The following is a 13394-nucleotide window of genomic DNA, read 5'->3' on the forward strand; positions in this document are numbered from 1 at the left end:
CTGAGATATCCGATGACCAAAATATCTGTATCGGCACTAAAAAAAACAATATCGGTCGATCACTAATATGTATACACATATATGTGTTAAGCCCCGTACACACGTACCGATGGTCGGCTTACAAATGTTCCTCTTTTCTCCCCGGGATGTCGGTGTCTGCTGAAAAGTGCAAAGACAGCACAAGGACAGCACAAGAATTTTGTCCGCCGACTGCAGAAGTGATGTCATGTAATGGTTAACTTTCCCTGTGTTTTCTATTTTCTGAGCATGCCCAGTCTTGCAAATCTGCGGTCTGTCGGCCGAATTGTGTACTGACAGGCGAACAATCGTCCGTTCTGGTGTCGGCATACAAATATTTTCATGTTTGCACGAAAGACTTTTGTCCGCGGATTGTGCGCAGACATCTGTCGGAGGCACCATACTAACACGCGTACAATCGGCAGATCCTTCGTCCACCGACGTTTGTATGCCGACGATCGGTACGTGTGTACGGGCCTTTAGCTGTACATCTGTTGGCTACATTGCTGTTGTAGCTAATAGCGCATGTTTTCATCTTTTCTTGCAGATTAACCTCTCCGCCATGGCTGACATGTCACAGTACGTGGACTTTAAAGAGTTCAATTTTCTGTTTGCGGTGGCCTGCATCATTTTCAACCCGCTCTTTTGGAATGTGGTGAGTTCCTTGACTTAAAGTGTTCCTAAACCCTTCTTTACCTTAAAGGATTAGTTAACCTTTACAAAAATCTGCAGGTGCAGGTAAGGGTTACCTGTAGATAAAAAAAAAAAAAAGTGTGCAGCTCTGACCAAAGTTAATTATTGCCCTTAATATAGGTGCAGGCTAATTATGTACCCCCTGAAGTCTGACCAAAACACTTCCAGAGCTGGCATCATCCTGTCCTGGCTTGTTGCTAGGACGTTGCTAAGACACTGCCAGCTAATTCGAAACCCTTTGAATGTACTCTATCTTCCCTGTAGGTATAAGCCAAGCAATGCTGCAACAGGGAAGACCACATACACTATTTTGTCAAAAGTATTGGGACACCTGCCTTTACATTAATGGAATGCCAGTCTTAGTCAGTGGGGTTCAATATTGAGTTGGCCCACCCTTTGCAGCTATAACAGCTTCAACTCTTCTGGGAAGGCTGCCCACAAGGTTTAGGAGTGTGTCTATGGGAATGTTTCACCATTCTTCCCGAAGTGCATTTGTGAGGCCTGGCTTGTAGCTTGAATTCATCCCAAAGGTGTTCTATCAGGTTGAGGTCAGGACTCTGTGCAGGCCTGTCAGGTTCCTCCACCCCAAACTCGCTCATCTACACTTTATTGCCAAAAGTATTGGGCTACACCTCCAAATCATTTGGTGGAAGGGGGATTATGGCATGGGGTTGTTTTTCAGGGGTTGGGCTTGGCCCCTTAGTACCAGTGAAGGGAACAATTTGGGGATGGCACTTTCCTGTTCCAGCATGACTGGACACCAGTGCAAAAAAGCAAGGCCCATAAAGACATGGATGAGCGAGTTTTGGGTGGAGGAACTTAACTGGTCTGCACAGACTCCCGACCTCCACCCGATAGAACACCTTTGGAATCAGAGTGGAGACTGCGAGCCAGGCCTTCTCGTCCAACCTCAGTGCCTGACCTAACAAATGTGCTTCTGGAAGAATGGTCAGACATTCCCATAGACACACTCCTAAACCTTGTGACCTTGTGAACAGCCTTCCCAGAAGAGTTGAAGCTGTTATAGCTGCAAAGGTTGGGCCAACTCAATATTGAACCCTACTGACTAAGACATTCCATTAATGTAAAGGCAGGTGTCCCAATACTTTCTGGGATGTGACAACCGTGGCCTCTTACCAGCTAGCAGCAGGTCACAAGGACCCCCAACGCCTGTGATCCCTTTATTGGGTGGATCAGACCTCTCCTCGATTGCTTGGATCTCTGGCTCCTATATTACTCGAGTTGGACCATGTAGTCCCCCCATACACATAAAGATATAGAAGAACAAATAGCCTCCAATAGTGAAATACTGTTTTATTCTCCAAAAAACATACACTATAAGGTGACAATTAGCCTCTTACTATTTGTTGTGCCCTCCTGGCACTGGGCAATTCGGCAGTACAAAATCGTTTTTTTGGGTCTTAGGAAGAGACTGCCTGAGGACGCTCGTTAAGCGAAATGCATTGTGGTCAATGCTAACCCGGAAGTAACACACAGAGGCATTCGGAACAGAGGCTGGGATACACATCCACCGCCGCAATACAAAGAAAGGGGGAAAGGAGATACAGGGTGCTGCAGATCCCCGGAGAATATCTTCCTAAGACCCAAAAAAACGATTTTGTACTGCCGAATTGCCCAGTGCCAGGAGGGCACAACAAATAGTAAGAGGCTAATTGTCACCTTATAGTGTATGTTTTTTGGAGAATAAAACAGTATTTCACTATTGGAGGCTATTTGTTCTTCTATATCTTTATGTGTATGGGGGGACTACATGGTCCAACTCGAGTAATATAGGAGCCAGAGATCCAAGCAATCGAGGAGAGGTCTGATCCACCCAATAAAGGGATCACAGGCGTTGGGGGTCCTTGTGACCTGCTGCTAGCTGGTAAGAGGCCACGGTTGTCACATCCCAGCACCTGGAGCACTGTGAATGGATTAATAAGAATTCACCAAGCACAATTTTGATTGCATGCTATTGCTTGGACTTTTAAACACTACTTGGAGCACATTTATATATTTATACTTTTTTATATATTCTTATGTGATTTTTTTATATATCCTTATGTGATTTTTGTATGGAATTCTTTATATATTTATTTATTTATTGGTTCACTGATCCACACCTTTGTGGATTAATTTACTTTGAGAATCACAAGCACTTCTTAATTGACGGTTGTCACATCCCAGCACCTGGAGCACTGTGAAGGGATTAATAAGAATCCACCAAGCACAATTTTGATTGCATGCTATTGCCTGGACTTTTAAACACTACTTGGAGCATATTTATATTTTTATATATTCTTATGTGATTTTTGTATGGAATTCTTTATATATCTATTTATTGGTTCACTGATCCACACCTTTGTGGATTACTTTGAGAAGCACAAACACTTCTGAATTGAAATTGCACTGGTATGCACTTTTCTTTGCTAATTGCACCAATAGTAGATCATATATATATTTGTAGCAATTTTTAATCACATATATTACACTTTAAATCACCTATTAATTTTTATAACACGTGATATATTAAGATTACCAGCGCCTTTTTACCTATGATATATACAAATATAAAGTGAAAGGTGGGACAATGGATACATATGGGAAGCGGGGGCTGAGAGGGGACACATGGAGATATAGTAAAGTGTGGGGCAATGGATACATATGGAGAGAGAGGACACATGGATATATAGAGTGTAAGGGGAGCTGAAGGATCTATAGGGGAAGCGGGGGCTGAGAGGGGACACATGAAGATATAGAGTAAAGGGTGGGATAATGGATACAAATGGAGAGAGGGGACACATGGATATATAGAATGTAAGGTGGGCTGAGAGGGGACACATGGAGATGTAGAGTAAAGGGTGGGACAATGGATACATATGGAGAGAGGGGACACATAGATATATAGAGTGAAAGGTGTGATAATGGATAAATATGGGAAGCGGGGGCTGAGAGGGGACACATGGAGATATAGAGTAAAAGGGTGGGACAATGGATACAAATGGAGAGAGGGGACACATGGATATATAGAATGTAAGGTGGGCTGATGAATCTGTAAGGGAAACAGGGGCTGAGAGGGGACACATGGAGATATAGAATAAAGGGTGGGACAATAGATACATATGGAGAGAGGGGACACATAGATATATAGAGTGAAAGATGTGATAATGGATAAATATGGGAAGCGGGGGCTGAGAGGGGACACATGGAGATATAGAGTAAAAGGGTGGGACAATGGATACAAATGGAGAGAGGGAACACATGGATATATAGAATGTAAGGTGGGCTGATGAATCTGTAAGGGAAGCAGGGGCTGAGAGGGGACACGTGGAGATATAGAGTAAAGGGTGGGACAATGGATACATATGGAGAGAGGGGACACATGGATATATAGAGTGTAAGCTGGGCTGATGAATCTATAAGGGAAGCGGGGGCTGAGAGGGGACACATGGAGATATAAAGGGTGGGACAATGGATACATATGAAGAGAGGGGACACATGGATATATAGAGTGTAAGGTGGGCTGATGAATCTATAAGGGAAGCGGGGGCTGAGAGGGGACACATGGAGATATAGAGTAAAGGGTGGTACAATGGATACATATGGAGAGAGGGGACACATAGATGTATAGAGTGAAAGGTGTGAAAATTGATACATATGGGAAGCGGGGGCTGAGAGGGGACACATGGAGATATAGAGTAAAGGGTAGGACAATGGATACATATGGAGATAGTGTAAGGTGGGCTGATGAATCTGTAAGGGAAGCGGGGGCTGAGAGAGGACACATGGAGATATAGAGTAAAGGGTGGAACAATGGATACATATGGAGAGAAGGGACACATGGATATATAGAGTGTAAAGTGGGCTGATGAATCTATAAGGGAAGCGGGGGCTGAGAGAGGACACATGGAGATATAGAGTAAAGGGTGGAACAATGGATACATATGGAGAGAAGGGACACATGGATATACTGTATAGAGTGTAAAGTGGGCTGATAACTCTATAAGGAAAGTAGGGGCTGAGAGGTGACACATGTGAAAGGTGGAGGAACAGATATATATGGGAAGAGGGGGGTTACAATGCTGTATTTTTATTCAGGACATTGCATTGCACCTGTATGGTGGTGTGGTAAATGTGAGTTTCCTGCACCGTCTTTCGGTGTGAACGAGCCCTAATAAAAGGTAAAAAAAAGACCCACTTTTAATTATTTGGCCATTTATACTGTAAACGCATCTTGACTTGTACTGCAACAGATGTTTGGTCTTCAGCCCCATTCCTATCGGTGGGCACATAGTAATCCACAAGAGATGTAAAATATGATTGCATCAGATTGCGGAACTCTCCAGCATCTATAAACAACTAAAATATCAGTTCTAGGTGGACCAACCCGATTAGATGTTCCTAAACTGTGATGGTCACCTGTCTGCACCTTTCTATGGTGGGTCTTTGTGCATAGATTTGAAAACCTCTCTAACTGTTATTGATCCATTAAACACACATTATGGGGCGGTCACGACTTGCTCATTAGCAGCTTCTTAAAAATGCGCTTGGTTCTCCGACAACAAGATATTATGTGCTTCATTATGTCTGCGGTCGAGAGGTTGTCTTCACTTAAACCTCTTCAGGATAAGATAAAAATGACTGTTAGCTCTAATTAGGAAATTGTGAGTGCCTTTTTAGTCCTGCTGAAGGAAAAATATCCAGTAGTAGCTGTCAGAGATGAACTAAGCTACCTGTGTGTTTGTGTGTATTTATTTATTTCATCCACATAAATATGAAAATGTATCTTACTACTTGCCGTACAGCGACCATCTATAAATATCCTGGACAGTAAGTGGTTATACTAGGATCATGGCTGCAGCCGCGATCCTGGTACCATTTTTTTTTTTTCAGACGGCGATTGGCTGTCGGGTAAAAGTGATCTGGGCAACTTTTCTATTTACTTTTGATGATCACTTTTACACCACTGCGACGGACCCAACTGTGGTGGTTCCTGGGATCTTCCGTTCCATAGGCGAGCCTGGGACCATGATAGAGAGGCAGAACGGCTGTCAACAGAGGAGATGGAGGAACATCTGTTCCCCCCATCTCCTCAGTGGTGAAGCAACGAGGACTTTGCAACTTTTGGTTTCAGAGCTGTCTTTTTTTTCTGGCTGTTTCAGCCAGGAAAGCAAAGGATCAAACACAATTTTTTATAAACCTGATAATAAACAAAAATTTAAAAGCATTCCTGTCCCCTGTGCATATACGCAAATGAGCACACATACACTATATTCTCAAAAGTATTGGGGCACATGAACTTTAATGGCATCCTGGTCTTAGTATGTAGGGTTCAATATTGAGTGGCAGGGCTGGTGTTAGAAATCGCGGGCCCCATACAGACTACCCGGCAGGGCCCCCCCAAGAAAATATTAAAGATATATTTAGCTAAAATTACAACAAAATCACTATTATCAGACACAAATATAACATAACTCGCATAATTCCTGCTAAATCTAAAAAAAAAAAAAAATGTTAAATAAAAAAGAAGATGAGATGAGAAAAATATACAGGCTGGGCAGATGGAGCTCAGTGATCAGAGAGACAGAGAGAGAGAAACAAAGTTACAATTTACAAATAAACTCCTGAGCAGAGATAAGTGCTGGGAGGGGGGCCCACACAGGGAGGGGGATTAGTGAGGGACAACTGTCTCTTTCTCAACAGATAAAAGCTAATAGCAGGGAGAGGGACAGATCAGATTCAGGTGCTGGAGGAAGATTTCTGTATTTGTTGTCCATCACTAATCCCCCTCTCTGTGTGGGCCCCCCCTGTGTGCTCGGGCCCCCTACAAGAGGGCTGGTGGTCCCCCCCCTATCAGCGGCCCTGTTGAGTGGGCCCACCCTTTGCAGCTATAACAGCTTCAACTCTTCTGGGAAGGCTGTCCACAGGGTTTAGGAGTGTGTCTATGGGAATGTGTGAGTTTCTTATTTAAAGAACTCAATACTGAATACCGGCAATTTGGAAAACAAGGTAGATCCATTTAATTTTCATGCACATAAAAATAAGTACAGAGTTCAGCCTGTGCAAATCTGCCACATGTCTCAAAATCTACAAAGACAATAGAGTATGCACTTTTTATAGTAATGAATATGTATGAAGCATAGGTGTGTTCTGGGCTGATCCAAAGTGTAATAGCATATTTCATCCAATCAATTACCACATAAAGTAGCGGTTAAACAACTGTCCTCATACTTTAGCTGTAATCTCTCCGGTCAGAGCTGGTTCTAGAAATTGGTCTTTGGAATGTAGCATCCTTCTTCCTTATCGCTCAAGGTTTTTTATTTTCAATGATTTTTATTGAAAATTTTACAAAATACACATAAAATTAGTGCAAAATACACATAAAAATCAGTGCAAAATAACTGTGAGCAGTGGTACATCAGTAGCAAACAGCCAACACGGCCCTAGGAGGTCTGCACAATAACATGGTAAAGGCCTATAACCTAAGTAACAGAAAACAGGAACCATAAGGTATCAGGAGAGACCATTACCATGGATAGACAGGTCCTGCTGACCCAAATATTTGGCCCCTCTTGATGCAAATCCCAGGGCTAGTGGCAAGTTTGTGACCCTGCAGAGTCCTGCCCTAGCCTGAAGCCGGGAACAGGAGTAACAAAGCCTTTAGGAGACGTTACCACTGAAAACCTCATATAAGCAGTGGTGAGAAGTTGTACAAAGAGAGAATTGGAAAGAGAGCCTAGAGAAGAAAGGAGGAAAAAGGAAGAGAAGAAAGACCCGACCCCGCTCCCCCAGACCCACCCAAATCTCTCAGGCACCCCCCGTGAGATAGTTAACCACTTAAGCCCCGGAGGATTTTCCTGCCAGGGGGTATTTTGCGATTCGGCACTGCGTGACTTTAACGGACAATTGCGCGTTTGTGCGACGCTATACCTAAACGAATTTGACGTCCTTTTTTTCCCACAAACAGAGCTTTCTTTTGGTGGTATTTGATCACCTGTGCGATTTTTACTTTTTACTTTTTGCGCTATAAACAAAAAAAGAGCGTAAATTTTGCAAAAATAACAATATTTTTCACATTTTTTTATATGAAATTCCCCCAAAAAAAATGTAAAAATCAAAATTTAACATTTTCGGCCAATTTGTTTTATCCTACCTATGTTTGGTAAAAAAAATCGCAAAAAGCGTATTTTTATTGGTTTGCGCAAAAGTTATCGCGTTTACTAACAAAGGGAAAGATTTTTGTCATTTTTGTTTGTTTTTTTTTTTTAACGCGTAATGGCGGCGATCTGCGATTTTTTTTTTTTTTTGCGGTACTGCAACATTGCGGCGGACAGATCGGACCCTTGACTGACATTTTTGACACTTTTGGGGTTACCAGTGACATTTCTACAGTAATCAGTGCTATATATATGCACTGTTACTGTAAAAATACACTGGTAGTGAAGGGGTTAACTTTATATGGGAGGGAGGGGCTGTGTGTGTCCCTAGGGGCGTGCTTTCTATTGTGATTGGCTGTGGCTTGAGCTGTAAGGACACTGATCAACGGATCTACATAGTAGATCCGTGTGATCAGTGTCTTTACACCGAGGAGAATGACAGGTGGCTTGTTTACACAAGCCGCCTGACTTTCTCCCTCTCCCCCGCCGATCGCCGAGTGACCGGCGGACATCGGGTCCGCCAGTCACACGCGCGGGGGGGTCCGTGACCGCGCGGGAGCGGGAGTGCGCCTCCGCGGGCGTGCGCTCGCTCCCCAGACCCTCCCAGGCTAGTGACGTTAATTAACGTCACTCTGCCTGGCAGGGGCTGACCGCCGCAGTAAATCTACTTGCGGCGGTCGGCAAGCGGTTAATCCACGATTCCCATACCTTGTCAAACCCGCGCATTTTGTCTTCCAATTGTGCTGTTAAGCGCTCAGTTCAGTTTGTGCCTAAGCTGCTCAAATGGTATAGTAGGAGACTACCAGGATCTCGCTATTGTTATTTTCGCTGCAGTAAATATGAACGTAATGAGCCGCCTCTGCGCCCTAGTGGCTGCGTCCACCTTTCTGCCCAATAGGGCCTGCTGAGGGGACTTGATCAGATTCACTTGTGTGAGAGTGTAGATGAAATTATACACTCTAATCCAAAAGCGTCTGACCTTAGGGAATTGCCACCAACATGAAATATTGTGCCTTCTTGGCCACAACCCCCGAAAACACAGAGGGGATGCTGCTGGCACAAAGGATGCAATCCTGGCTGGTACCATGTACCAACGCAGGAGTACTTTATAATTAGCCTCAATGATGGAAGTATTAACTAGAGACCTGGAATCCTCCTGGGCCATGGCATGCCAGTCCGCCAACTCCACGACCTCCTGGACATCCGTCTCCCACCGTTCCATATAAGGAAGCTTCAGAGGCGAGTCCGCGAGTATATTATAAATCATAGATATATACCCCTGTAGTTTGTCATATTTACGGCACAAATATTCCATGGAAGTCATGGTGGTCAGGTCGGACAGGCGAGACAGGGACCGCAGGTAATGATCAATTTGTGCAAACCGATAATATTCAGATACAGGCAGGGCATATTTATCTATCAACTGCTGACGTTTAAGGATACCCCTATGGTCACAAAAGTCCGCTATGCGGAGCAGCCCCTTATTTGTCCACCACTGAAAGGATCTGGGGGAGAGACCCGGGGGGAACCCGCTGTTGGTAAGAATGGGGGCCAAGGGGGCGTGCAGGGATTTAAAACCACGTGTCCTGGACAAGCGATCCCATATGGCCAAGAAATGAGACAAGGCCGGGCACGGAATGGGAGGTTGATCCCTAGGCGACAACCACACAACATTGGAGACCGCCAGGCCAGGGACTGAGCTAGCTTCCAACTCCATCCAGGCCGCCGGGGACCCTTCAGAGTGAAATCGCACCAACTGGGACAGTTGTGCCGCATAATAGTAGTTCAGCAGGTCCGGCAACCCTAGACCACCCCTGGCTTTAGGGGTATACAACGTTCTTTTGTTCACCCTAGGTCTCTTGTTCCCCCAGATAAATGAGAGGATGTGACCCTGAAATTTGAGCAAGTCAGACCGTTTCAGCACGAATCTCTCAAGGTTTTTTAACCACTTGCCGACTGCCTAACGCCGATCTACGTCGGCAGTGAGCCCCTCACAGGCAAAGTGAGGTAGGGCTACGTCACTAGCTTGTGAGGGTCTAGGGAGCAAGCGCGCTCCCGCGTGGTCACGGACCCCCCGCGCGTGTGACCAGCGGACCCGATGTCCGCCGGTCACTCGGCGATCGGCGGGGGAGAGGGAGAATGTCAGGCAGCTTGTGTAAACAAGCCACCTTTCATTCTCCTCGCTGTAAAGACACTGATCACACGGATCTAGTATGTAGATCCGTTGATCAGTGTCCTTACAGCTCAAGCCACAGCCAATCACAGTAGAAAGCACGCCCCTAGGGACACACACAGCCCCTCCCTCCCAAATAAAGTTAACCCCTTCACTACCAGTGTATTTTTACAGTAACAGTGCATATGTATAGCACTGATTACTGTAGAAATGTCACTGGTAACCCCAAAAGTGTCACAAATGTCAGTCAAGGTTCCGATCTGTCTGCCGCAATGTCGCAGTACCGCAAAAAAAATCGCAGATCGCCGCCATTATGCGTTAAAAAAAAAACAACAAAAATGACAAAAATCTTTCCCTTTGTTAGTAAACGCGATAACTTTTGCGCAAACCAATCAAAATACGCTTTTTGCGATTTTTTTTTTTTTTTTTTTTACCAAACATAGGTAGCATAAAACAAATTGGCCGAAAATGTTAAAAAATTTTGATTTTTACATTTTTTTGGGGGAATTTCATATACAAAAATGTGAAAAATATTGCTATTTTTGCAAAATTGACGCTCTTTTTTTGTTTATAGCGCGTGATCAAAAAATCGCACAGGTGATCAAATACCACCAAAAGAAAGCTCTGTTTGTGGGAAAAAAAGGACGCCAAATTTGTTTAGGTACAGCGTCGCACGACCGCGCAACTGTCCGTTAAAGTCACGCAGTGCTGAATCGCAAAATACCCCCTGGTCGGAATGGGGGTAAAATCTTCCGGGGCTTAAGTGGTTAAAGTCTGTAGGAATAAGAAACACACAAATTCATTATGGAGAGGGGGGAGGGGGGTATAGAAACCAATAATGAGAACATTTACTAGAGAATAGGTTATCCTAAAGCATCACTCTAACTACTGCGATTTATATAATGTATTACCTCTATCTACATTTCTAGGTTCACATACATATATATTACGGCTACATTTAGTGAAAGATTCCTGACTTAGCCCATTCTTCCAACAGAATGTTGGACCATTCTTTGAGAAGCACATTTGTGAGGTTAGGGGCTGATGTTGGAGAAGCCCTGGCTCGCAGTCTGTGCTCTAATTCATCCCAAAGATGTTCTATTGGGTTGAGGTCAGGACTCAACCTTGACTGTGCAGGCCAGTCAAGTTCCTCCGCACCAAACTCTATCTATCCACAAAAAATAAAAACCCTCATCACCTCCCCAGAGTAGTACAATGTTACTATGGTAAAATGATATTGCTGTGGTCACAGTGTGTAAAAAAGAAAAAAATGAAAACAAAATGTAATAAAATTAAAAACAAAATTATTTTTTTTTTCCTCGTACTGTCACCAGTCAGTGTCCCTGATCACCCCCACACCAGTTGTATGATGACAAAATGTAATAAAAAAAAATTAAATTTTTTTTTTTTCTAATTTCTTTATTTTCCAAAAAATGACAAAAATTCACAACTTCAAAAAACCTCCCATGCCTCTTACTAAGTACCTTGGACTGTTTACTTTCCAAAAAGGGGACATTTGGGGGTATTTCTACTGTCCTGGCATTTTAGAGCCTCAAGAAATGAAATGGTCCATTAGTACATCAGGATTGATACATTTTCAGATATACAGTGCATCCGGAAAGTATTCACAGCGCTTAACTTTTTCACATTTTATGTTACAGTCCTATTCCAAAATGGATTGAATTCATTATTTTCCTCAAAGTCGTACAAACAATACCCCATAATGACAACGTGAAAGAAGTAGGTTTAAAATCTTTGCAAATTTATTAAAAATAAAAAAATACACATGTACATAGGTATTCACAGCCTTTGCCATGACACTCAAAATTGAGCTCAGGTGCATCCTGTTTCCACTGATCATCCTTGAGATGTTGCTACAACTTGATTGGAGTCCACCTGTGGTAAATTCAGTTTATCGGACATGGTTTGGAAAGGCACACACCTGTCTATATAAGGTCCCACAGTTAATAGAACATGTCAGAGCACAAACCAAGCCATGAAGTCCAAGGAATTGTCAGTAGACCTCAGAGACAGGATTGTATCGAGGCACAGATCTGGGGAAGGGTACAGAATTTTTTTTTTTTAAGCATTGAAGGACCCAATGAGCACAGTGGCCTCCATCATTCGTAAATGGAAGAAGTTTGAAACAGCCAGGACTCTTCTTAGAGTGGGCTGCCTGGCCAAATTGAGTAATCGGGGAGAAGGGCCTTAGTCAGGGAGGTGACCAAGAACCCGATGGTCACTCTGACAGAGCTCCAGCATTTTTCTGTGGAGAGAGGAGAACCTTCCAGAAGGACAACCATCTCTGCAGAGCTCTACCAATCAGGCTTCTACGGTAGAGTGGCCAAATGGAAGCCACTCCTCAGTAAAAGGCACATGACAGCCTGCCTGGAGTTTACCAAAAGGTACCTGAAGGACTCAGACCATGAGAAACAAAATCCTCTAGTCTGATGAAACAAAGATTGAACTCTTTGCCCTGAATGGCAAGCGTCATGTCTGGAGGAAACCAGGCACCGCTCCTTACCTGGCCAATACCATCCCTACAGTGAATTATGGTGGTGGCAGCATCATGCTTTGGGGATCTTTTTCAGCGGCAGAAACTGGGAGACTAGTCAGGATCGAGGGAAAGATGAATGCAGCAATGTATAGAAACATCCTTGATGAAAACCTGCTCCAGAGCGCTCTGGACCTCAGATTGGTGTGAAGGTTCGTCTTCCAACAGAACAATGACCCTAGACAACAGCCAATATAACAAAGTGGCTACAAGACAACTCTGTGAATGTCCTTGAGTGGCCCAGCCAGAGCCCAGACGTGAACCCGATTAAACATCTCTGGATAGATCTGAAAATGACTGTGCACTGATGCTCCGCATCCAACCTGATGGAACTTGATTAGACCTGCAAAGAAGGGGAGAAACTGCCCAAAAATAGGTGTGCCAAGCTTGTAGCATTATACTCCAAAAGACTTGAGGCTGTAATTGGTGCCAAAGGTGCTTCAACATAGTATTGAGCAAAGGGTGTGAATATTTATGTACATGTGATTTTTTTTTAATTTGCAAAGATTTCAAACAAACTTCTTTCACATTGTCATTATGGGGTATTGTTTGTAGAATTTTGAGTAAAATGATGAACTTAATCCATTCTGGAATAAGGCTGTAACATAACAAAATGTGGAAAAAGTGAAGCGCTGTGCATACTTTCCGGATGCACTGTATACTATAGTTTGTGGACTGTATAACTTTCCTACAGACTAAAAATTATACACTGATTTGTGTTCTTTTCACCAAAGAAATGTAACAGAATACATTTTGGACTAGATTTATGAAGGACAATTATTTTTTTTGCAAAATTTTA

At 43.5% G+C, this 13394-nt stretch overlaps 1 protein-coding gene across 1 annotated transcript in view; it reads left to right on the plus strand.

Annotated features, from left to right (window-relative positions):
• PEMT (phosphatidylethanolamine N-methyltransferase) overlaps window positions 1–13394 on the plus strand; it is a 297675-nt gene that overhangs the window by 7332 nt on the left and 276949 nt on the right. Inside the window, exon 2 of the mRNA XM_082261246.1 lies at window positions 566–673. Coding sequence (XP_082117372.1) covers window positions 581–673 — 93 coding nt within the window. The 5' untranslated portion in view covers window positions 566–580. The remainder of the gene's footprint in view (window positions 1–565; window positions 674–13394) is intronic.

The sequence above is a fragment of the Pelophylax lessonae genome (genome assembly GCF_965119305.1).
Source record: "Pelophylax lessonae genome assembly, chromosome: 6".
Classification (NCBI taxonomy): Eukaryota; Metazoa; Chordata; class Amphibia; order Anura; family Ranidae; genus Pelophylax; species Pelophylax lessonae.